Here is a 27046-nt window from a genome sequence, read left to right on the forward strand (position 1 = left end):
GTCTACAACACAGATGAACTCTGAGGACATCATGCCAAGTGGAAGAATCCAGCCACAAGCAGATAAGCACTATTCTTCTTACGCAGTACCCTGAGTCAGACCACAGAGCCAGACACAGAAGGGCAGGGTTGCTGAGGTTCAGACGCCAAAGATACTGTTTCCTTTACAGTGAGATATCACATGTTCACAAGCTGAAGAGGTCCAAGGACTGGGAATACAGCTCCATGGAAGAACTTGGTATGCACAATGCCTTGGAGGGAGACAGGTAGAAAGAGAAAAGTAGAGGGAGGGAGAGATGGAGGGAGGGTGCGAGGGGAGAGAAAGGAGGGAAAGAGAGATAATATGAATTGGCTGGGTAAGTGTGAACAAGAATTCCTGGAAAGAAGCTATGTCTGCAAAGGGGAGCTATGGAGAGGCTGGAATGTTACAGGCCCAGAGCTTAATGACAATTTAGCTATCTTTAACTCCCTAAACTGCCATTTCTTGACCACCTCTGAGCCAGACCTAATATCCTGTGATTAATAGATAAAAATCCTTTAGCGTGTGTGTATATATAGACCACACCCCCACCTCCTTTCCAACAATTAAAGAGCTAAGAAAGGCCTTAGGTGGTGGCACATGCCTTTAATCCCACCACCTGGGAGGCAGAGACAGGCAGATCAACATGAGTTTGAGGCCAACCTGGTTTAATAGCCAGGGATACACAGAAAAATCCTGTCTTGAAAAACAAACAAACAAAAGAGCTAAGGAAGAATGCTGTCTGGAAGCAACAAAGTCCTATAGCAGAGTTCTCCTCATTCTGCTCTAATCTGCTTACCTGATGTACTCACCAATGTATTTGAAAAGTGTCTTAACTTGATAGCTTTCTTTGTTCTGCTACTATAGAAGCCAGGCACAGTGGCACTTGCCTTTAATCTCCACACTGAGGAGGCAGAGGCAAGCAGATCTCTGTGAGTTCCAGACCATCCTTGTCTATATAGTAAGAACCCATCTCAAAAAATAGACCCCCCAAAAAAGTGGTGCTGAGGAGACAGACACAAGTAGATCCCCTGGGCTTGCTTAGCCACATAGCCTGGCCTGATCAGCAAGACCCAGTGAGAGGATCTGTCTTTAAAAAAAAAAAGGAGGCCACAGACAGCTGTAGAAGAATAACCAGAGGTTTTGCTCTAGATTCCACCCACACACTGCATACCAGAAGATTGTTGGGGTCCTAACATCAATGCACTATTTTCAATTTTTCCTCTTTTGGAACCAAGGTTAAAATATGAGACATTCTGAGAACTCCTTATAATCTTCTCACTCAAATTAAAAAAAAAAAATCAAGTATTTCCATTACAAATGATGTGTATTTCATAAAGCAAACAACCAGTGAAAAAAATCCTGACAACCTGGACACACACGTTTAATCCCAGCACTCGGGAGGCAGAGGCAGGCAGATCTTTGTGAGTTCGAGGCCAACCTGGTCTACAAATCAGTTCCAGGAAGGAAGGAAGGGAGGAAGGCAGGGAGGGAGGGAGGGAAAAAGAAAGAAAAGAAAGAATGAACTCACAACAATGTCAGAAGAAAATTGCAAAAATAATTTACAAACTAATTCAGACAGTTTTTAAAATAACATCTGTTAAATGTTTTCACACAGGCCTATAAGAGCAACACCTGGGAGGCCCCCACAAAAGACTAGGAGTTGAAGGCCAGACTAAGACGCAGAGTAAGATCCAGTCTCAAAATCCAAAACAAAACAAAAGGCTAGGGATATGGCTCAGTAGCAGACCACTTGCCTAGCATGCATTAAGACCTGGGTTTCAGTCTCAAATTCCTAATTCCCTACAGAAAGACCTCTGGCACAACAGGTCGTCAGGCTAGGACATGAGTCTGACCCAGTCAGCTCCTAAACTTCTGCTGTTCACAAGATTCCCTGGAGATAACTAGTTTCCACATCTTCCATTCAATTTAAACAACTGTTACTTAGTGTTTGTTGTGTGCCTATTCATCAGTTATAATTTTTGCAAAGTACACACACACACTGGCAGATTATATACCCAACAATAAAATGCAAGCTCTTTTTTCCTTTATTTCTTCTCTCCATAGACACAAGCACACCAACATGAACATAAACATTATACCCAACTGTTTTTATGTATTCTGTGCCATTTAATATTCCAATCACAAAGTACTGTCACTGTACATCCCACTTACTTCCCTGAGGTAAATCTTAGGCTGCACTGGATGTAGAAGTATAGATTCCGGGGGCTGGAGAGATGGTTCAGAGGTTAAGAGCACTGGCTGCTCTTCCAAAGGTTCTGAGTTCAATTACCAGCAACCACATGGTTGCTCACAACCATCTATAATGAGATCTGGTGCCATCTTCTGGAGTGCAGGCACACATGCAGACAGAACACTGTATACATAATAAATAAATAAATCTAAAAAAAAAAAAAAAGAAGTATAGATTCCTCCAAGAACCTGTATATCAACACACACACACACACACACACACACACACACACACACTGCACACTGCACACTTTAGGTCTTACAGAGAAATGTCAGGAGAAAAGTCGTTATCTTGTAACAAAAATCTATTACAAAGAAAAGTTTGCCATAGCCATGCTTAGTAATCCCACATTCAGAAGGCTTGAGGCAAGAGGACCACAAGTTTGAGATCACTGTGGGGTATGTTATGGGATTCAGTCATTGAAAAACAAAAGTTCTATACTAAGTTGCAGGACGGGCCAACAGGTAAAGACAATTGACAAACCTGACTACCTGAGTTTGATCCCCAGGCCCCCGTGGTAAAGGAGTGAGTTGACGTCTTAGTTGTCCGTGGGCCTCTACAGGTGAGATATGCCCAGTACATAAACGTAGTGGGTTGTTGTTGTTGTGGTTGTTGTTGTTGTGGTTGTTTTAAAAAAGCTCAATTAAGTCAGGTGAGGTAGTGCTGCTGATCTGTAAGACTAGTTGTTAGGAGGTAGATGGCAGAATCATCTGGAACTCAAGACCTGTCCACTAAACAGCAAGCGTGAGAGCAGTCTGAGCTATAGAAACCTGTCTCCAAAGACCAGGACAACCAAACAAAAAGCATTAACAATCACTACTAGAGCTAAGGGAGCGGCTAAGAGAGATGGTCTGTCTAGCACATGCTGAGGCCCTGGTTACATCTCCAGTATTTTCCTCCCCGACAAACTGAACTGCTATGGACAAGAAAAGATTGCAGTAGGAATACATTAAATCTTAATCATTTTATTTGTTTGTTCAGACGGGGTCTCACTGTGTAGCTCTGGATGAGCCAGAACGAGCACTCACAGAAATCTGCATGCCTCTGCTGGAAATAAAAGCCCACACCACTACTCCCAGTTTAAATCTTCTAACTTTAAGGGCAATTTAATTTGTTTTCTGAATGAATTTTGTCAATGGATTAATTATAAATGATGAAGATCTCATGCCATTTCTTCCTTCATTAACTCAGGTAATTACTTAGTATTACCAAATTCACAGGCACTGCATTAGGCACTAGGAATAAAAAACAACTTTCAGTCTGGCATACACAACCCCCACCACACACACACACACACACACACACACACACACACACACACACACACGGAAAATAAATAAAAATGTAGTACCATTTAAAAAAGAAAATGCCAGACTAACAAAGGTTTAAACTTCACTGTTTAAAAAATGGCGCATAGCGGTTCTGTAAGTGGGTGTGGGCAGGGCACAGTGAGACACCTTCTGGAGCATTAGGAAAGCTCAAACAGAAAAGATGGGCATTATCATTTCGCCTGGTGTGTCACTCGGGGGCTCGGGTGGAGAGATGAAGGCAGTCCTGGGAGGTGGTAGAAACTTCAGAAGGCAGGGGTCTCAATGGAAGGTCGCTGGAGGGCACGTGCCCCTCGCCTCCCTTGCTTCCTGACAGCTGAGGCAAGTAGATTTGCAACCTCACACTCACCACAATGCTGCTCCTCCACAGTTCCCAAACCAAAGGAGCCAGCTAACCACGGACTGAATGAACCCCGAGCAAAAGACAACCCCTCCTCCATTTCTGGCTTTGGTGTGTGGGTGCTGATGAGACAAGGCCTTACTGTGCATCTCGGGTCAGCCTTGAACTTGAGTTTTCTTGCCTCCACTTGCCAAGTGTGTGTCTTTCCTCCTTTTGAGTTGATTTTCTAAGGTATCATGTCACAGTAGTTGCAGGTTACACTGGACATTGAGAATACCACAAAAGGCCAGAAAAGGACATTCAAACTGGAGCTGGGATTTCTGTCTTTTGTTCTCCTCACCCACCTTAACCACCTGTAGCAACTCCTTTGTTTTCCAGAGGAGTGTTTACATAGAAGGAAAGGTCTTTTCTTCCCTGCCATCATGCTCTGCCTCATCTGAGGGCCAAAACAATGCAGGGACCAAGGACAAAAAACTGTGAAGTCATGAGCCAAAAACTTTGCTCAGATATTGTTAGTGTGAGGGATTCTGTGGCAGTGATAAGAAAGGCGACTAATACAGATTGAGCCCCAATACTGGGGGAGGCTGCCAAAAGACCATTTATTCTGCTTTTTTATTATTATTATTTGGCTTTCTTTTTTTATGATTTATTTATTTATATTATATATGCATTGGTGTTTTGCCTGCATGTATGTCTCATGTATGTCTGCATGAAGGTATCAGATTCCCTGGAACTAGAGTTACAGTTGTGAGCTGCCACGTGGGTGCTGGGAATTGAACCCAGATCCTCTGGAAGAGCAGACAGTGCTCTTAACCACTGAGCCATCTCTCCAGCCCCTGTTGTGTCCCGTTCCCCCACCCCCACTATGAATTATATTTCAGTAAAGCAATGGTTGATGAAGAGTAAGTTTTTTGCAGATCAGGTATCCAAACATGAGTATACCCAGAATCACCTAGAAGGCTTACTAAATACAAACTGTTGGTCCTACCTCGCTTCTGTGTGGGGTAAATCCCCAAAATATCCATTCCCACAGTTCTCAGACAATACTGATGCTACCAGTTTTCTTTTAAGGCAAGGCCTCACTATGTAGCTCTAGCTAGCTTAGATAGAATCCTTATGTAGGGGTATGTCTAGAACTCGTGCCAAGACTCTACTGCCTGTCTCCAACATGCTCAAATTTACAAGTACACACCAACATGCCTAGCTGAAGAGGGAAATTCTAGTCCACAGGACACAATCTCTTCAGCAAATAAACTGCATGGAATTTCAAACAAACAAACAAACAAACAAGGATGGAAGGAAGGATGCCAGGCATGGTGGTTGCACGCCTTTAAACCCAGCACTGAGGAGGCAGAAGCAGGCAGATCTTTGTGAGTTTGTAGTCAGCCTAATCTACATAACAAGTTAGATCAACTAGGGCTACACAGTGAGATCCTGTCTCAAAATTAAAGAAGGAGGGTAAAATGAAGAAAAGATCTGTCAACCAAAATCCATGTGTGGATTCTACTTTATGTAATAATTCAAGGCATTTTTAAGGAAACCTGGGATACTAAACATACACTAAGTTGAAGATTATCAGTTATGGAGCTCATAATCGTGATGATAGCTCCATGGGGCACACATGAGCACACACATACACACATAAATTTAAAAAGAATTATGGTTAGTTTTGTTGGGTATGATCGCCCCCTTATGGTTGTCATAGGTCTTAATGTATGGTAAATATATCCTTCTTGATAAAATGGCTCTATATCTGATATTTGCTTTAAATAACCAGGGAGAAGAAGCAAATAGCAAAATGGAGAAGCAACAGGCATGAAATAGAGAAGACACAATGTCACTAATGCTGAAACCAGGGCTGGGCTTCACAGGGCTGGGATGAAGCTACTGCCCAGGTGGATAGTACTTGCCTACCATGCACAAACTTTGGGTTCAATCCCCACTACTGCATAAACCAGGAAGTAGTGGTGCACATTTATACTGCCAGCACTTGGGAGGTGGAGTTAGGAGAATCATATGTTCAAGATCATGCTTGACTATACAATGAGTTGAAGGCAAGCCCTGAGTACATGAAAATCTATCTCAAAAAAAAAAAGCTACAACTGGAACTGGATGGTATTCTTGAAGTATCAAGCCACTCCTTACTTTTGTGTATGATTTTTTCCCCCTTTTGGTTTTTTGAGACAGGTTCTCACTATAGACCAGGCTGGCTCAAACTTGGAGATCCATCTACCACTGCTGGGATTAAAGGTGTGTGCCACTACCACCCTTCAAGGATGAATTTATAGTCCCTTTTTTGTGAACTTCCCATTCGTATCATGTTGCCTGGTTTCAACTGAGATATTTGCTTTTCTTATTAATTTATGTTTATAAATGTCTTTTCATGCTTTAGATATCTTCTCTGGAGCAACTGCTTAAAACTGAAATTTAGCATTTTCTATACTCACAACCTTTAAGAGATTTATGTAGTAAAATCTATTCCCTACATGAATCTTGGCTGATAGCCTGTTTAGAAAATCATTTGACCTCAATGAAACATTTCACTATTAGGATAAGAATTTATACTGTATCAAGCTGATAATAGAAAAATAAATAAAAAATGATAGATAGATAGATAGATAGATAGATAGATAGATAGATAGATATAGATAAACAAATGGCACAGAGAACAAGCAAAAAAACAAAAACAAAACAAAACAAATTCAAAGTAGACTAGTTGCGCCTACAAATGAAATTCACGAGGACAAGTTCAGGTGTCTAATTGTAGAACCAAGGTCAGGCATGACATATCTTTAGTGCCAGTTTTTCACTTGCAAAAGCCTGGCTGATAACATTAAAGACACAACTCCCTGCAGCAACTGACTCTCTGCACACACTCCCAACCTCAGTTTATGATATAAGACTCAAGGTTCGGCCAACTAACTGTTTATTGCTTGGGTCCTGATTTTCAATGTCCCTCTCCATGATGTCTCTCAGGCTACATGCCTCCCACCTACATGGCCAAGTGTTGTCATGATTACTCACTTCCAGCTGGTCAGTGTGACATCCCTAGCCTGAGAGAAACTGTGTGACTTCTCATGGCTCTGTTTCTTATTGTTCACTCAAGAAATGCTTTGTGACCCTGAAAATGCAATTCATATATTGCCCAGAGTTTGTTCTGTGGGGAGTGAGTGACATAGAAGAGTGATGTGTGTGTAGTAGGGAGAGATATAAGTGTGGAAGAGAGAGATGTGTGTGTAGAAGAGAGGTGTGGGGAGAGATGTAGCTGTGTAGAAGAGAGATGTGTAGCTGTGTAGAGGAGAGATATAACTGTGTGGAGAGAGATGTAGCTGAGTGGAGACAGATTTTCAGGTAAGGGATTTTTTTTCAAAAAGAAGTAAAGAGAAAGTTACCACCTGAAGAAAGAAAATCATTTGACACACCAAGACGTAGTGGTACATGTACATGCTTTCAAGTTTGCACAATTGCTTTTTATTCACTCAGGTGAAACGAGCCTTCTCTATGGCACTAGGTGGGATGAGGACTCTTTGTTGACACTCCATTGGTTTTTCATGGATCTGAGTGTTTAAAAGACAAAAGCCTTCCATGTAACAAGTATCCTCCTCAACACTGTTCTGTAAACATCTAACTCCTGTGACAGCATCCCTGTTTGGAGTAAAACGAGTTTACAGTCTTCCTGGAAACTTACGATGGGTACTACCTCCACTACTGGCTTCCCTTCAAAATGATCTAGGCTCTTCTTCCAAGCCTGCTTTTCCCAATAATTTTTAAAATTAAGTCTAAATTTCTTGTTTAAAAAAAAAATCCTGGAGCCAGCAAAATGGGTCAATGTATGAGAGTGATGATCTCTGAATCTGACAACCACAATTCAATTACAGAACCTGTATGGCAAAAGAAAATAGATTTCCATATGTTGTCCTCTGACCACCACCCCCCTCAATTCCTAAGCAGGTGGTATATCCCATAATCTCAGTACCAGGAGGCTCAGGCAACAAAATCACAATTCAATATTCAAGGCCAGTCTGGGCTAAAAAAAAAAAAAAGATTTCTCTGGATTTTCAAATTAATTTGGAGATCACTATACTGACCTCCTTACAATTTCACATACTGCTTTGCTATTCTAAATTTCAAAGCAAGAATTTTGGGGCAATACAAAGTGACAGTTGGTGTTTAGCATAGCATCACATTAAATTAAATGTGTTACGAGTACTAACGCACCTGGCCAGAGAAAGATGGTGCAGCAGGTAAAGATGCTTGCAATGCAAACCTGATGACCTGAGCTCCATCCCAGAACCACGTAAAGTGGAGGACAGAACCAACTCCAGAGGTGTCCTCTGACCTGTAACAGGATGCCCCAGGGCATGCAACCCCACCTCACTCTGACATCATATACGCAGACACACAATAATAAATGTAAATGTTACAATTTCAGAAAGTACTAACACAGCATAGAACCAAAAAGTATCCTCTACTAGCAAACATAGGAAAACACTAGTCTGGCTGAATATGATGACTCACCTGTCACACCAGCACTCAGGAAACTGAGGATTGTTTTGATGCCAGCCTGTGCTACAGTGATACCCTGGTTTGTTGTTGTTATAGATGGAAGAGGAGGAGGAAGGAGGGAGGGAAAGAGGGAGGGAGGAAGGGAGGGAGGAAGAGAGGGAGGGAAGAAGGAAGGAAAAGGAGACAGAGAGATAGAAAGAAACAGGGCCTGGAGTGGTGGCATACACCTTTCTTAATACCAACCCTTGGGAGGCTGAGTCAAGCAGGCCAGCCTACGTAAATGAAACCCTGCCTAAACCTAATGCACCCTCCAAAAACAGTAACAGAGTAGTATTCTCAGAGTTCCAAATACTAGATCCAATCTCAGCCTTCTGCAGTTCTGCTGCTGGTACAACCATGACAAAAACCATCAAAGATAAATGAAGGGCTGGCTTTGAGACCTGGGAACTCAACAAGCAGCATGATACATCGCCCAGTTTCTATGTGGCTAAAGGACAGAAACTTTAACAAATACTGGCATAAAAACTTCTAAAAGGTTAATGTGGTTCACTAGCCAAAGCACCAGAGATAAGGGCACCTAGCAAAACAGAAAACTTCCTGTTTGTACATGTGGAGGGAGGGGTGTTTGCGAGTACATGTGTATACTGCATGCATGCCTGGTGCCCACAAAGGCCTGAGGAGGGCACTGGAACCTCTGGAACTGGAGTTGGTAGCTACCATGCAGGTGCTGGGAATGGCACAGGACCTAGAAGAGCATCCAGTGCTCTGAATCACTGAACCAGCTCCCCAGACCCAATAACTGCCACACTCCTGCCAAATACTACAGAACTAACCTGTAGCCACATTCCAACAGCAAAGGTCAGATGGGAAATCTGGAATTCCACCTTCACAGGACCCTGACACAAAGTCCTGCAGCCTCTCCCTAGCAAGGAAGCAGCACTTCCCAGAAGCAGTATGTCATGGGAAACCTGTTCTTACAAAAGCCTAGCAGTAACAGGCAATACACCCATTCCCTTCCTCCCTGTGATATCAGTGAAGACCTAGTGAATCCCCACCAGCCCCAACAGCCACCATACCTCCCTCCTATGATGTGTTGTGTCCGAGATCCAATTAAAACAAGACTGTGAGTTTTATAACCTCATGCAGTAAATCCGAATCAAAGCCAGATGTGGTGGTACTTACCCTCAAACCCAGTGGGACGCAGAGGCAGGGAAGATCTGTAGTTCAGACAGGTCTACACAATTGAATCCCAGGACAGCCAAGGCTACACCGTGAAACTGGGTCTCAAAAACAAAACAAAATATGAATCAACTTTTGGGGGGGTTGTTTCTTATCTGTTATTTTCTGAGACCGGTTCTCACTGTTCTTTGAACTTGGAATGGTGTTTCTGTTCCCCAAGTGCTGATGGCAATGAATCAGTTTTTATTCACCACAACTAGAGACAAGCTCTTACATAGAATGAAAAAACACAGCTGGTGGTGGTAGAGCACACCTTTAATCCCAGCACTTGAAAGACAGCGGCAGGTGACTCTCAGTGAGTTCGAGGACAGCCTGGTCTACAAAGTGAGTTCCAAGACAGGCTCGAAAGCTACAGAGAAACCCTGTCTCAACCCCCACACACACAAAAAAAAAAAGAAAGAAAGAAAGAAAGAAAGAAAGGAAGGAAGGAAGGAAGGAAGGAAGGAAGGAAGGAAGGAAGGAAGAAAGAAAGAAAGAAAAAAGAAAAAACACAATAATCAATACATGCCAACACCAAGGAGATATGATAATCATCTTCATCTGACAAAAGCCTTAAAGCAGCCATAATAAAAATGCATGAAAATATGCTTAAAAATACATTTCAAATCTATGGGACACAAGCAAAGTAATGCCAAGAAAGGAAAGCAAACACCATAAATACACACTGCAGAAAAGATGTCTCAAATCAATAATGCAAGCTCAGAGCTCCAAAATCTAGGAAGGCAAAATAAACCTAAGCAAGCAGAAGGGAAGAAATAATGAAGAGATCAATTAAATTGAAAAGGAGGAAGGGGGGCTGGAGAGAGGGCTCAGTGGTTAAGAGCACTGGCTGCTCTTCCAGATGAGCCGGGTTCAATTCCCAGCACCCACACGGCAGCTCACAACTGTTTGTAACTCCAGTTCCAGTGGATCTGACACTTTCACACCAATACACATAAAATAAATTTAAAATTTAAAAAAAAAAAAAAGGTGGCAGTGGTGCACGCCTCAGAGACAGGCAGATAGATCTCTGTGAGTTCGAGGCCAGCCTGGTCTACAGAGCGAGTTCCAGGACAGACACCAAAACTATACAGAGAAACTCTGTGTGTGTGTGGGGGGGGGGGGGGGCGGGCGGGGAGAAAAGGAGGAAGGAATTGAACAAAGCCCACTCTTGAAAAAGATCAATGCAACTGAAAACTCCTAGTTCTGGCTAGCCAAAAACTCATAATGCCCACCATGTTGGCCTTGAGCTAAAACAGACCCACCTGGCCAACTGAGAACTCTTCAGCATGAGTGGCCAAGGAGAACAGGAAGGAGGCAGCAGTCATCAGTATTAGGAACTATGCAAGGACATCATTCTCTGAAGAGGCCACAAGTTTCTAATGGGACCTTTACTTTTAAAATGAAAAACAAAATATTGTCGAATTCTTCTATTAGTTCCTGAGAGCCGATCAATAATTCATTTACTAGATACCTATAAAATGTCTACTGAGCTGTTCTGGAAAAAAAAAAAAAACTGGGCGAAAGGATCAGTCTTCCTGTAATAAAAAATTCAACAGACATGTTAAAAAAACACATGTAATCAATGCTATAATAACAATACCAAAAAGAACTATGAAAGTGAAACCCTCCTCTTAATAAGAAAAAAAAATCATATGCCCAAGTTACTATGGTTAGCAGCAAGGACAGATCTCCTACTCTGGAGTTTTAAGGCAAAAAGAAACCTGTGCTAGTTTTGCTGTGACACCTTAAAGGGTATGTGTTGTGGAACAATCCTCTTATACACTGTAAAGATTTGTCACTCGAATTAGTTTAATAAAACGCTGACTGGCCAGTAGCCAGGCAGGAAGTATAGGCAAGGCGACCAAACTAAGGCTGATGGGAAGAGGAAGGGTGGAGTCAGAGGGCTGCCAGCAAACAGAGAGAAACAAGATGAGAAGGCCATACTGAGAAAAGGTACCAAGCCATGTGGCTAAACATAGATAAGAATTATGAGTTAATTTAGATTTAAGAGTTAGCTAGTAGCAAGTTTGAGCTATCTGACTGAACGTTTATAATATAAACCTCTGTGTGGTAATTTGGGAATCAGCTGCCGGATACTGTAAGGATTATGTCCTTATTACATCATTAGCCTACAATGGCGTCCCAGCCTAAAAAGCAGTCATGCCCTCCCATGGGTCTTCTTTCCGTATTTTCAATGTACTTTCCCTCTGCACTCGGTTCCTCCCTCCCTCCCCCCTCCCCTCCTTCCTCCTAATAAAGCTCTAAAAAGATAACCATGGCTCATGATTCTTCTGCCACCATAGCACCCAGCGCTCTCTACGGCCACCGCAACCACCACAGGTGGCAGCCTGCCATGAGCGCCGCATTTAACCCCTTCATTGGTGCCGTGACTTGGCAGCAAGCCACAAGCACCACTGCTTAACCCCTTCAGGTACTTGGGAACAGGAGGCTGGAACAAGAGCCATCTGATTATAGGTAATCTTATGAGCACAGTGCCTGACACATGCTTTGCTAAGATGGAAAATCCATTAAATCTGTGTTTATGTTTAAGTGGGAAACAGTGAGACAGGATTCAGTGCTACCTGTGGTTTGGGGAGTCATCGGCTGAGAACTGGAACACATGCCATGTGGGAGAGTAGGATTACTGTAATGGTTGAAAACTCTAAAACTTGAGCAAAAATGGGATCTAAAAACCCAATCTTAGTGAATTCAAAGTAGGATAAACTCAGAAGGACTTACACAGAGACAGCTACACTCGAACTATGGAATGACAACAGTGAGGTCTGAAAAGCATAAGAAATAACTGTTCTCTATACAAGGGAACTAAAAGCCAATTTCTCGTCAGAAACAAGCATGAGAAGACAGAGACAACATCAAGTCCTGAAAGGGGTGGAATTAACCAGCAATTGTGAGTGGGCACAGCTGTTCCTGCTTGTAATCCCAGCACACAGGAGCCTGTGGTGGGATTACATGAGTTCAGGCACAGACTGAGCTATGAAACAACCCTTAAAAACAGATTTTATTTTTTGCCTGTATGGGTGTTTTGCTTGCATGTATGTATGTCTGTACCACTTGGGTGCCTGGTGCCTAGAGTCCAAAAGATCCCCTAGGACTGGAGATACAGTTGTAAGATGCTCTATGGGTGCTGAGAATTGAACCCAGGTCCTCTGGGAATGGCCAGTGCTCTTGAGCACTGTGCCCTTTTTCCAGCCCCCAAAAGACTGCCTTTTAAAGCTGAAAGAAAGCCTAAGGTTACTGTGTAATATTCTTTTATACTGTGTGAAGATGTGTCACTGTGACTGGTTCGTTAAAAAGCCCAATGGCCAATACCAAGACAGGAAGAAGTTAGGCAGGACTTCTGGGGACAGTGAGGTCTCGGGGAAGAAGAAAGGCAGAGTGGCCAGCCAGATGGAGAGGAAGCAGGATGGTCAGTACAGAGTAAAACCAAGCCATGTAAAAAAAACACAGATTAAAAATATGGGTTAATTTAAGTTATAAGTGCTATTGGGTGGCTTATAATAAGTTCTGGTTTTACTCAATCACTGGGCAACATTCATCCTTCAGTGAAACATTTCACTATTAGGATAAGAATTTGTACTGTATCAAGCTGATAATAAAAAATTTTTATAAATAAATTAATTAATTAAAAAAGAGCTATTGGGGCAAGCCTAAGCTATAGGCCAAGCTTTCATAATTAATAAGTCTCTGTGTTGTTTTTTGTGAGTTGGCAGCCCAAAGAAAGATCTGCCTGCATAAGACCTTTCAAACTAAGGCAAGTTAGTTCAACAATATAGACCTAACATATAAGGCATACTAAAAGGACTCTTTAAAGCTAATCTGAAAAACACTAAATAATAATTAAAAGTCCTAAGAAATAATACTCAACAGACAGGGTAAGTATGAAAGCAAACACAAAAGCCAGGATTACTGTCTTTTTGATTTGTAACTGTTACATGGTTCAGAAGGACGGTCCAGTCACTGACTTAGCTTATTTAATTTTATTTCTAAATCCATCCAATCCCTTCCTGTAATCTCTTTCCAACTCTTCTCCCCTCCAGTTACCTTAGCTCCCAGTCCTTTACTTGGGGAGGGGAGGGACAAAGAGAGGTGTGGGTTTGAAGTCAGGACAAGCTGCAGGAGTCAGTTCTCTCCTTGCATCATGTGGGTCCAGGGGCTCAAACTGAGGTTGTCAGGCTTGGCGAGTGCCTTTACCTACTGAGATACCTCAGTGGCCTCTTACTGAGGTCTTTAAGACAAAGAATGGACACCGCCTTCTATGGAACAGAGACAATGGCACTAATCATGGCCTGCACGGCAGAACTTTCAGAGTAAGGCCTAAAGTAATGGACAATTCCTGGACGACTACTACAGAACCCTCAATCCTGGCCTTCCTGACTGCTTTAAGCATTCTGATGTGATCACATCACTAAATCTCTGGATTTTTGGAGCCTAGCTCATGGAGACAATCAGTGCACTCACTGATTCATCCCTGACAGGCTAGGGAGGTAGTAGGAGTTTTAGGAAGTGAGGCCTAATTGGAGTGAACCAGGTTAGGCTTGGAGAGTATACCTTGTCTTTAGCCAGTCATTTATGTCCTCCTGCTTCTTGGCCACCATGAAACAAGCTTTGCTCTACTACATACATGCCCCTTGCCCTGACAGTCTGCCTGTTAGGTCCAAAAGCAATGGAGCTACTGATCATAGATGAGACCTCTGAAACCATGGGCTTTTGTTTGTTTTAGTTTATTTGAGACAGGGTGTCTTTGTGTAGCCTTGACTATCTTGGAACTCACTCTGTGGACCAGGCACCATGCTGTCAAGGGTATTTTATTTGGTTGGTAAACTGGAGTCCATCTCACTATGTAGACAAGGCTAACCTTGAATTTGTGTCTCTGTTTCCAGAATGCTTTGATTACAGACATGCAACCTCATACTTGAAAAAAAAATCAAAATGCAAAAAAAAATTTCACATTTATTCATTAGTGCCTGTGGTAGTTTGAATGTAATTGACCCCCAAAAGCTCATAGGGAGTGGCACTATCAGGAGGTTGTGGCTTTGTTGGAGTGGGTATGACCTGGCTGGAGGAAGTGTATCATTGTGGAGGTGAGCTTTGAGGTCTCATATATGCTCAAACCATGCCCAGTGTCTCAGTTCACTTCCTGGTGCCTTTAGATCAAGATGTAGAACTCTCAGCTCCTTCTCCAGCACTATGTCTGCTGCCATGCCCCACCATCATGATAATGGACTAAACCTCTGAACTGTAAGCCACCTCATTAAATGTTTCCTTTATAAAAGTTGCCACAGTCATGGTGTCTCTTCATAGCAATAGAAACCCTAAGACAGTGCCTAAGACAGAAAGATGGGAAACAGAAGAAACAGGAAAGAGAAAGAACATACAAGTACACATAAAAAGTGCAAAGTGGTAGTGTTTTTGTTAAGATAAAACTCACTTAACAAAATAACCACATCAAGGCAGACAATTATTCAGGAGTGCTTAGCACGTTTGTGAGATTATGTAACCACTACTCTATGTAGTTCCAACACATTTTCAGTTCCTCCACAGACCCATCATATCCATTAAACATTCACTCCCACTTCCCCCCTTCCTTCCCTCCCTTCCCCTCCCAACTATCACTTTCTATTCTATGATTTTCTCTGATTTATGTATTTCATATAAACAGAATTATACAGTATATGACCTTCTATGTAAGGCTTTTTACTTTCCATGATGTTTATAAGGTTTGTCCACTCTGCTATATATATATATCAGCACTTTCTTTTTGTGGTTGAATATTACTCTAGTATATGGATATATCACATTTGTTTATCTATTCATCTGGTGGTGGAAATTCAAGTCCATGATTAAGAAAATCATTAAGTTTGGGGTTAGAGGCTCAGAAATTAAGAGTACTTGCTGCTCTTGCAGAGGACCAAGGACCAGTTCCCAAAACCAACACTGGGCAGCCCACGATTGCCTGTAATTCCAGCACCAGGGGATCTGATGTTCTCTTCAGGCCTCCAAAATCTGCACTCGTAGGAATACATTCCCCAACACATACACACATAATTTGTTTATTTTTTTCAAGACAGGGTTTCTCTGTGTAGCCCTGGCTGTCCTGGAACTCACTCTGTAGACCAGGCTAGCCTCAAACTTAAAGATCCACCTGCCTCTGCCTTCTGAGGGCTAAGATTAAAGGCATGAGCCACCACCACTCAGCTCATTATATATTAATCTAAAAATTCAGGCTGGTGAGAGGGCTCAGCGGTTAAGCAGACTAGCTGCTCTTCCAGAAGCCCTGACTTCAATTCCCACAACTTCAAATCCCACAACCATCTCTAGTGGGATTTGCTGCCCTCTTCTGGCATAAAGGCATACATGCAGATAGGGCACTCATACATAAAATAAATCTTTTTAAAAAATGTTAACCGCCCCCTCTGTCTCTCCCCCCCAATAAAGCTCTAAAAAGGTAAAAATAAAATAAAATAATAAAAAATGTTAAAATATCTAAAACTTCAACTAGTCATGAGTGTGTTGAGGTATACAGCAGAATTAACACCATCTAAACCATCAGCTGACTCAATGTTCTCAAATGTAAAATGCCCAGGCAACTGAGTCAGAGTAACACTAAGGAAGACCTAACACATAGCATGTGTTCAGAGAAAGACACAGATATTTGTTATGAGAAATCAGCTCATGGGATTAGGGAGGCTATTAAGTCCCCAGATCCACTAGAAATCCAACAAAGCCAATAGTGTAGCTCTAGTTGAATCCCTGAGAAGCAGGAGTGCCAACAGAGTTCTGAAGGCTGTAGGCTGGAGACTCAGGTTGAGCAGCAGATATTTCTGTTAAAGTTGACAAGTGGGGAAAAAGCACTGCCTGGGGGCTTGAAGGATGTCTCAGTGGGTAAGAGCATATGTTCTTGCAGGAGTAGAGATCAGTTCCCAGCACCCCCTTGGTGGCTTCGCAACCATTCATAAGGCCAGTTCCAGGGGATCAAACACCCTGTTGACATTCATGGGCACCAACCACACATGTGACGCACAGAGACATGCAGGCAAAACACTCACACATAGATCTTTTTTTTAAAATGTAGGGAGACCTTGCCCCCCCCCAAAAAAAAAAGATACTACCTTGTACCAGGCACTTTGAAGACTGTAGCGTCAGTCTTCTGCTGCTAAGAATCAAAAGTCAGGTACCAGGACGAGCAAGTACCAAGACAGGGCCACATTTCAGCAAGACTCTTAACTCAAAAAACCAACCAAACAAAAAACAATACTTTATAATATACTGCTATGACAATTTGAAAATCTGGTGGTTTGGCTGGAATACAGTCCTTAACTACTCAAACTGAATTTGTTTTTTAAGAATAATCTATAAAATTGCTCTGAAGAGGTAGAGACAGATGTTGTTAGTATTCTACTCTTTTTTTTTTTAAACTTTTTTTTTCTGTGTGCATTGGTGTTTTGCCTACATGTAGATATGTGTAAGTGTGCTAGATGCCCTGAAGCTAGAGTTATAGACATACAAGCTGCCATGTGGGTGCTGGGAATTGAACCTAGATCCTCTGGATAAGCAGCCAGTGCTCTTAACCTCTGAGCCATCTCTCCAAGCCCCAGTATTCTACTCTTTTGTGGGGGGCCTGCCACCCAGCTCCGGAATAAATCACACATAGAGGCTTATTCTTAATTATGAATGCCCAGCCTTAGCTTGGCTTCTTTCTTGCCAGCTTTCCTTATCTTAAATTATCCAATCTACCTTTTGCCTCTGGGCTTTTCCTGTTCTCTTCCACCGTAGCTTGCTGGTTGTATAGCTGGGTGGCTGGGCCCTGGAGTCCTCCTCCTGCTCTGGCTCCAGTGTCTCCTCCCAGATTTCTCCCTCTATACATTCTCTCTGCCTGCCAGCCCCACCTAGCCTTTCTCCTGCCTTGCTATTGGCTAGTTCTTTATTAGACCATGAGGTTTGTAGACAGGCACAGTAACACAGCTTCACAGAGTTAAACAAATGCAACATAAAAGTAGCACACCTTAAAATAATATTCTAGGAGGGAGGACCAAGAAATCAAGGTCATCCTCAGATGCAGAGCAAGTAAGTCAAGGCCTGCCTAAGTTACACAAGACCCTGTCTCTAAGTAAACATGAAATGAGTAAACTCAAAATCACAACCTAGGAACAAAAACTAGTATTACTCAGGATGTTTGCAAACTAAACATGAAGGTAACATGCTGAATGAAATGGTGAACTTGACTTCAACTGTCTCTGAATCAGAACTATGTTCCCTAAAACTGGACCAAAGTGCCACTGGACAAACATTCAACAATACAGATCATTTTCTTAATCTACAAAAACACAACTGACTTTCTTCAGTTAAGCCTTTTTTCACAAGGAAGACAGAGAGGGAGGGAGGAAAGTGAACAAGTTTGAGAACCACTGACAACCACCACACAGGCAGACTAAGACTAGTTATCAGACTAAAAAGGTTGCCGTCACAAAGATTAGGAGAGTAAGAGTTTGAAATGATGCCCTCCCAAATACCAAAATGCTTTTTTTCTTGCAACCTGTAAGATGATTCAACAGCTAATACAGAAAAAGAAGAACACACAGGAAAATTCTGAAGACGGAAAGAGCTGTGGGGCTGGAGCAGTGGGTGATGCCCTGCAGCCATGGTGAGAGTGGCAGCAGTACCTGAGAACACAGACCAGCAGGGCGGAACGATGAGCAGCCACCAAAGGTTATCTCAGAGGCTCTTCCCTCCCACCTCCAAGACAGAAATCAATTAGAAATGTTCCAGGAAAATGCCATGGCGAATGCCCACATTCAAATGATCAGGGCAGCTGAGAACACAACTAAGTACAGTTTCTAGAAAACTATACTTACTAACAAACTTTAAAGGTCTTCCCAATTCCCTAAACTAAGCTAGGTCCCTGGACCGTTAGTTACTCAGTAGCAGACTCCACTTCCCTGGCTGCCATGTAAGCTACGTGAAAAGAAAGCTGTGTTATTTTATCTGCTAAATCATCTTAGTCCATTAAGAGGAATGCAACAATCTTTTCCTGAATAAAGCAACAGATCATTTGAAATGTGTACAGTCAAATGAATATTCATTTTACTAAAGCAAACGAACAAACAAAAACACCTTGGGCTGGGAAAATGGCTCCTGCCTGGTGCATAACCCGAATTCAATTCAATTCCCAGAGTCCATAAAAGCCAGGCAGCGAGCCGGGCGGTGGTGGCGCACGCCTTTAATCCCAGCACTCGGGAGGCAGAGCCAGGCGGATCTCTGTGAGTTCGAGGCCAGCCTGAGCTACCAAGTGAGCTCCAGGAAAGGCGCAAAGCTGTGCAGAGAAACCCTGTCTCGAAACGAAACAAAACAAAAACAAAAACAAAAGATTCATACCATAAAGATACATGCTCAGCTATGTTCATAGCAGCACTATTTGTAATAGCCAGAACCTGGAAACAACCTAGATGCCCATCAATGGAAGAATGGATGGAAAAAATGTGGTACATATACACAATGGAGTACTACTCAGCAGAGAAAAACAATGAAAGCATGAAATTTGCAGGCAAATGGATGGAACTAGAAAAAAATCATCCTGAGTGAGGTAATCCAAACCCAGAAAGACAGTCATGGTATGTACTCACTCATAAGTGGATTCTAGATATAAAATAAAGAACAATCAGACCACAACCCATAGAACCATGGAGGCTATATATATAGCATGGAGGTCCCTAGGACGACTGTGGCTTATAATAAATTTCAAAATAATAGCCAAACAAATGGAAACACATGAACTATGAACCAAAGGCTGAGGGGCCCCCAGCTGGATCAGGCCCTCTGAATAGGTGAGACAGTTGATTGGCTTGATCAGTTTGGGAGGCAACTAGGCAGTGGGACCAAGTCCTGTGCTCATTGCATGAGTTGGCTGTTTGAATCCTGGAGCTTATGCAGGGACACTTGGCTCAGTCTGGGAGGAGGGGACTGGACCTGCCTGGACTGAGTCTACCAGGTTGACCGCAGTCCTCGGGGAGGATTTGCCCTGGAGGAGGTGGGAATGGGGGGTGGGCTGGAGGTAAGGGAGGGGGGGAGAGGGGGGAGAATAGGGGAACCCATGGCTGATATGTAGAACTGAATGGTATTGTAAAATAAAATAAAATAAATTTAAAAAAAGGAAAAAAAAAAAAAAAAAAGTCAGGCAGTGCATTCCAGCAATGAGGAGGCAGACACAGGCAGATCCCTGGGACACACTGGCTAGCCAGCTTACCCTGATCAGTAAGCCCTGGAGGAGTGACCCTATATCAAAACACTAGGTAGTTTCTGAGGAGAGACATCATCCACAACCTCTGACACTGACATGTACATAAATATAGGTTGCACTCACATCCATGCATACAAACACACATAAGAAACTTCTTTTATATTATGTACATGGCATGTGTGTTCTTTGGTAGGCATGGGGAGGTCAAAGGACAACTCTTTCCACCATGGAGGTAGCAGGAAAAGAAATCATCAGGCCTGGCAGCAAACACCTTTACAAACTGAACCATCTTAATTTTTTTTAAACCTGTAAAATTATACTTGTTTGTTTAATGTAAGAGCACATGTTTATTTTTATTAGAAATTAAAGGTAACTTGCTTAACTAGGAACAACAACAGCCATTTTTTTTTTTTAATGTACATCACAGGAAAGAAAACCTAAAGGTTATATTACAAAGCAGGGGGAATTTCAATTCAGAGGAATTGGTATTTCAGAAGGACCATGTCTGCCTATGGCACAGCAACACATCTTCTGCTTCTTATCTAACCACCAATTTATAGGAAATATAAATATTCCTTAGAAACTAGCCTGTGGGTCCCCTGGGACCCTCAAAACCATCTCCTGGGGGTCCATGGAATCAGAACTACCTCTACAACAATGGTCAATTATCCTCTATCTTTTCCTGATGCTCTCACACACATTAGTGGTGCCTTGCAGCAGTCATGAGATGTGTGATGTAATACAATGAATTCAGAAACAAACATGAGAAATCATTTCCCATTAAGGCACTTAAAAGATCTGCAGGGGCTGAGGTAGTTCAGTGGTAGAGTGCTGGCTCACTCAGCATTAAGAGACCCAAACTCTACCCACAGCACCACAAACGATGTAAAAATAGTCACTCCTCTTCCTAATACTCTTTTAGGAAAGATACTTTCATCAAAACATTCAAGGTTGCATGAAGTCAACTTCGTCATTTTTAAATACTTAACGAATGTAGTAAATGCAAATAAACATCACAAATTTTAAAAAAGATAAAGAAAAAAAGAAGCTAACATGTTTTAGGTGTTAATAAAGATTATCTGCTGAAGATGGGAGACAACTACATGATGTTTATATTTGACATGTTTCATGATCTGTTTTTCTTGATCAGCCTAACAACTGATAGCTTAAATTTTCCATCCAAAAAATGATACAAAATCACTTTATACTGCAAGTCTTATTCCTGGAAAGAGATGTGAAAAAAAACTATGAAAACAAGGAAAAAGTGTTGCAGCTACAATTCAATTATCTTCAAAGACACAGTTGGTATTGGTTTGAGAACGACAATTCTTTTGTTGTTGTTACTGTTGTTTTGTTTTGTTTGAGACAAGGGCTTCTCTGTGTAGCCCTGGTTGTCCTGGAAATCACTCTGTAGACCAGGCTGGCCTCAAATTCAGAGATCCACCTGCCTCTGCTTTCCCGGAGCTAGAATTAAAGGCGTGTGCCACCACTGCCCGGCCTATCAATTCTTTTTAACTATGAAAACAGTATCACACAACATAGGAAATTGTCAATTTATAACAGAATCTCTTCAAGGACATATTATATATTGCTTTTTTTTTGTTTTGTTTTTGTTTGTTTGTTTGTTTTCGAAACAGCGTTTCTCTGTGTAGTTTTGGTGCCTGTCCTAGATCTCACTCTGTAGATCAGGCTGGCCTTGAACTCACAGAGATTCACCTGGCTCTGCCTCCTGAGTGCTGGGATTAAAGGTATGCGCTACCACCGCCTGGCCTATATTGCTGTTTTTAAAACAAATGTTCTAAAACCAAGCAAATTAGAGCAGGTAATATATAGTACTTACTTTGTTTTATTAACATCATTTCTTACTAATCTAAAGCATTATTAGTGAATACAAATTCAACAAATACTTAAGAATTTTCATCAAAGGGCAATCAATCAGTTGAGCTAAAACAACTAAAAACTGAAAGAAGAAAACCCAAAGGAGCCCATTATCTGCTTCATACATGCCACACCACCACACCCCACTTACAACACAATATAGAATGATAGTTTCCTAGTACATGACCACGGTGCTGAAGGGGATAGAGATCCTAATGAGATGAGCAAAACCACAGGGAAGAGGAAGAGCACTCGGGTGAGGCCCTACAAAGTATCACCTGTGATGAGGAAAGGAATTTGGGGGCAGATTAATCCAGACCATGTGAGATCTGTGCAGAAACAAGCTCACCACCACCAGCACGGTCTTCACTGACATTCAAAACATCTATTTACATGTCATTCTTTTTTTCTAAGTACAAAGCATTTCACCATGTAAGGGCACCCCTGAGCCCTGCTCATAGCACACCTTACCATTTGCCCACACACCACTATCTTTTTAATATATTGAACATTACCTAACACAGATCTCATTCCTTCCTTTTCACTTTCTTTATGTTGGAATACAGTGCTCAATCACTGCTTTTCACATAGCTTTTGTTGAGGTGGTGGTTTGTTTGGAGGCAAGGTCTATCTATCTATGTAGCCCAGACTAGAGTTGAACTTTAATTTGCCTGCCTCGGCCTCCAAGTTGGAATTATAGGTAGACCAGAGCTATACGTGCATTCTTTGTAGCTGCAGCTTGTGTAAATTTCTCACTTTTCTAAATGGCAAACTGGTCTGTACCCTGACTGTTTAATCAAGATGTGGTTGTTCCTTAATTCAGTGATGCTGTTTCACATAGCTCTATCAGGAGCGCCCAGTCTTTGGACAACACACCGTCACCCTTGAACCATGCAAAGGGGGCTGCAAAGACAGCTCAGCAAGTAAGGGCAATTGTTCTTGCAGAGGACTGGAGTCGGGCTCTGGGCACCCAGGGCATGGCTCACAGCTGTCTGTAATCCCAGTTTCAGGTTTCAACACCCTCTTCGGGATTCCTCGGGCACACAAATGGTGCACAAACATACATACGCACCTTTACACATAAATAAAATTTAAAGAACATTTTCTGTGCAACAGAATGACCAAAGAACAACAAAAAACACACATTTAAAAAAAAAAAATCACATACTGTCATGTCCAGACTCTGTTGAGCAGCATTTACATGGGCTGCGTGTGCACACCTGCATCTAGCTCACTGACTAAAAAAGAAAGCCAGCTGCAGATGCACACACCTGCATCTAGCTCACTGACTAAAAAAGAAAGCAACGACGACGACGACGACGACGACGACGACGACGACGAAACTGCTGGGCATTACTAACTTGTGTGAGTATCACAATTTAAAGGCCATTTTTAAGAGCTATAAATGTAACTCAATGGTCTTCTTTCCTTATCACACAGGACCTAGACCATGTGCCCTCTTCACATCCCTACAGTTTTATCAACTTCAGCATCCTCGTGTCTTATAGCAATCATTTAACTACTGCAAACTAGGAGACTATCGCTGTACACAGAACTGTAAGGCTGGGGGTTATGAGAAAACAGTACTATGGTGTGCAAGGCCTCGGGTTCAATCCCCAGTACTACACACCCCCAAAGGTAAGTTTCTTTCATTTTTGTGATAAGGTTGCAATACACCATTCTGTGCCCATGTGCTCTATTTCAGGATATATTCCTAACAAGAGAACGTTGATGTCAAAAGGCATATATATACTTTCAACTTCATTAGAGGTCAAGTTCATCTCTAAAGCAGGTATACCACTTTAATTCTTCCACCAAGCATTGTTGTTAATGTTTCTCTTTATCCTCAACAATTCTCAATATTATTATGCTTTTTTTACTTATTTATGGGGACAGCATCTCTCTATGTACCCCTAGCTGTCCTGGAACACTCTCTATCCACCAACTTCTGTCTCCCAAGTGCTGGGAACTAAGGGTATGTGCCACCACACCTGCCTTATCATATTTTTTAATTGCCAAACTAATCAGCCATTGATATCACTGGTCTATTTTTTTTTCCTAATTACTAAGTGTCACTTATTGACCTTTCAGGTTTCTTAGGCAAAAAGCACATAAAGGTGCTGTCTACTTACGATGGCTTCCTACTGTCCCGGCCTGTGTTGGCTGCATGTGTTGGTAAATGCTTTCCTGCCTGCCCACTCCCATAAGTCTATGGCTGACTTTGAAATTCACAGCTACTTTCCAAGCTCCCACTATTAGTGTTTCTCAGAGCTTTTTGTTCTTCCGAGATAGGGTCCCCTCTGTGTAGCCCTGGCTGTCCTGGAACTCAATTTGTAGACCAGCCTGGTCTTGGAACTCACAGAGATCCGCCTGCCTCTGCCTCCCGAGTGCTGGGAGTAAAGGCGTGTGCCGCCGCTGCCAACACCGCCACCACCAGGATTCTCAAAGTTTTTGATCCCCTCAGCTGAAACCCAACCCAAGTAATTCAACTGAAAATCAGAACAGTAGCTCATTTTGGGGGGAGGGGGGAGTTCGAAAAAGAGTTTCTCTGTGTAGTTTTGGTGCCTGTCCTGGATCTTGCTCTGTAGACCAGGCTGGCCTAGAACTCACAGAGATCCGCCTGGCTCTGCCTCCCAGAGTGCTGGGATTAAAGGTGTGCACCATCGCTGCCCGGCGCTCAATTTCTTTTAAAAGCTATCTTCTTACTTACAGCAAACACATAAGACAATCTGACCTCCACATGTACCCACATGCAAGTAAGTACACACAAACAGTAAGTGTATTAAGAAAGGGGGCTGGAGAAACGGCTCAGAAGTTAAGAGCACTGGCTATTGCACAGGACCCGGGTTCAGTTCCCAATACCCACATCCAGTCGAACCACATCCACATGTAACTGCAGTTCCTGGGAACCCAACGCCCTCTTCTGGAATCCGTGGGCATCGGCACAGCAAGAAGAGAACATACATAATTAAAGCATACAATCATACATATAAAACTAATTTTATTAATGTAATTTAAAAAAAAAGAAGAAGAAGAAGAGTTGCCTGGCGGTGGTGGTACACGACTTTTATCCCAGCACCTAGGAGGCAGAGGCAGGCAGATCTCTGAGTTTGAGGCCAGCCTGGTCTACAGAGTGAGTTCCAGGACAGCCAGGGATACACAGAGAAACCCTGTCTGGAAACACACACACACAATCCATGCAAAAAAAAAAAAAAAAAAGTTAAAGCCCAGACACTTTATATGAAATCTATGCAAATGTCTGAAACAATAAAGAACAGCGCCACTGTATTCGATGATTTAAAAATTAAAGGTACAATTCAGATGAAGCCAATGAAAAAAGACAGGATCTCACTATGTACTATGCAGCCCTGGCTGACCTGGAGCTCGCTTACTTCGAACACAAGAGATCTTGACTCCCCTGTGCTAAAATTAAAAGGTGTGTCCCACCACACCGGGCCACCAATACCTATTTTATTTTCTGTGGGTCTAACACAAACTAGCTCTTTACACATAAAGTTACTCAGCAGGAATGAACTGAATGTTTGCATGTCAGTGAGCGAAAGACATCCGTTCAAAAAAGTTCACTTTGCTATGAGTATCACTATTAAATATCCTGTAAAATGAAGACGCTGAACTTAGGGTCCTTAGATTAATGTCATTTTCAGGTAAGGCATCTACAATCCAAAAGCTAAAAGAAATTCGCCAGACGAGATCCTCTTTCCTACCAAGCAAGCACTCTTTACTCCGCATCACGTGGAGTAATCTCGCGGTTCAAAATCTGTCATACCTGTACTAGTTATGCATGAGCAAACTGATCTATCATAGAAGGAGCACAACTCCCAACCCTACATTTTTTTTTTCCTTTCAACTTCCTGATTTTTTTCCTTCTCTTATCTCCATGAAAAACTACAGGATGAGAAAAACGCCGACTGCGTGAGTTTCGGGTTCTAACCCGGTGTTGGGCCCAAACCTCTCGATACTGATCCAGTTCTTGGTTGTGGGATTTTTTTGATTTACACGTTTAGTATGTCGCTGCGGACCAAGCACCGGTTCTCACGGAGGCGTGGTGAACGAAGAGAGGGACCCACTACTCCCCGCGCCCGCAGACCCAGGGAAAGTACTCGCGAGCCCTGGCGGGGACTCGGGAGAGCGCGGGTGGGACACGCAGAGCCAGGGCTAAAAGCCGAGTACCAGGGAGTCGGGGTGGTTCACGGAGTGCCAGGGGCAAGATGCCGGGACCCAGCGAAAGGACGCGGGATCCAAGACACGGGGATGTGCGGCGCGAGATGCTAGCAGCCCGGAGCGGAAAGCGGGGGGCCGGGGGCGGGGGGAGGATTGCAGGGCGCGGGGTCAGGGAACCCGGGACCGGATCCCCGCGAACCTGGGTTAGGTCGCAGGGAGGCGGCGCGGGAAGCTACGGAGCCGGGACCGAATTCCCAGGGACCTGGGGAAAACTAGGGAGCCCGGGCGGAACTCAGGGAGCCGGCGCGGGGAGTTCGGGGTGGCAAAGCTAGGATCCTGGGGAGAGACGGGGAGCCTGGAGCCGGGGAAGCCAGCCCGGGGCAGGACGCGCCCCGGCCGCTCACCTTTGCGGAGCTCCCGCTCCCACACCGTGACGATGGGCCGCGAGTGTTTGCGGTGGTGGATGAGCCACAGGGACAGGGTCTGCACGCTCTGCTGCGAGTTGCTCAGCTCCGACAGCTTCTTCTCCAGCGCCGCCTCAGAGAAGGCGGACATCCCTCCGAAACCACGTTCGCGCCGTCCCACGCCGTGGAGCCGAGCCGAGGGGAGGGGAGTGTCGCCGCCCTCGTCGCCGCCTCGCCCCCACACCCCACCCTTCCCCACGCCCTCGCCGCCGCCACCCCCGAGTCCGAGGCCGGCCGCAACCTCGCAAGATGGCGCCCGGCCGGCAGTGACGTCGCGCGCCGGGCCCCGCCCCCTCGCGCGGCTCATCCTGGGAAAGGAGACGCGGCCGGGAGGCGGGAGTGGAATGGGGGTGGGGGGGATCCGAGCGGAAGGGGCCGGAACTAGGCGAGGGGAGGGAAGAGGGGCGGGGCGGGGCGGGGCGGGCCTCCTGGGGCGGGGCCAGGCCTCCTGGGAGCGGTACTGGGCTTTCTGAGTCCTTGTTTCTAGGGAAAACTGCTCTGCTGCCTTAATAGCGATGACAGATCCCCGAGTAGCTTTGTCCGTGGATGTAAACTAGTGCAGCCACTTTGGTGGACAATATGCATGATCGATTACATTAA

At 43.5% G+C, this 27046-nt stretch overlaps 1 protein-coding gene across 7 annotated transcripts in view; it reads right to left on the minus strand.

Annotated features, from left to right (window-relative positions):
• Rprd1a (regulation of nuclear pre-mRNA domain containing 1A) overlaps window positions 1-26691 on the minus strand; it is a 58281-nt gene extending 31590 nt beyond the window's left edge. For all 7 annotated transcript variants that reach the window (XR_005089475.1, XR_005089474.1, XR_005089473.1 and 4 more), the window contains exon 1: window positions 26387-26691. Coding sequence is in view for 4 of the 7 variants with exons in the window: in XM_028867169.2 (XP_028723002.1) it covers window positions 26387-26537 (151 nt within the window). In the remaining 3 variants the exon portion in view is untranslated. The remainder of the gene's footprint in view (window positions 1-26386) is intronic.
• Between the last annotated feature and the right edge of the window lie 355 nt (window positions 26692-27046).

This window comes from Peromyscus leucopus, chromosome 19 (genome assembly GCF_004664715.2).
Source record: "Peromyscus leucopus breed LL Stock chromosome 19, UCI_PerLeu_2.1, whole genome shotgun sequence".
Classification (NCBI taxonomy): Eukaryota; Metazoa; Chordata; class Mammalia; order Rodentia; family Cricetidae; genus Peromyscus; species Peromyscus leucopus.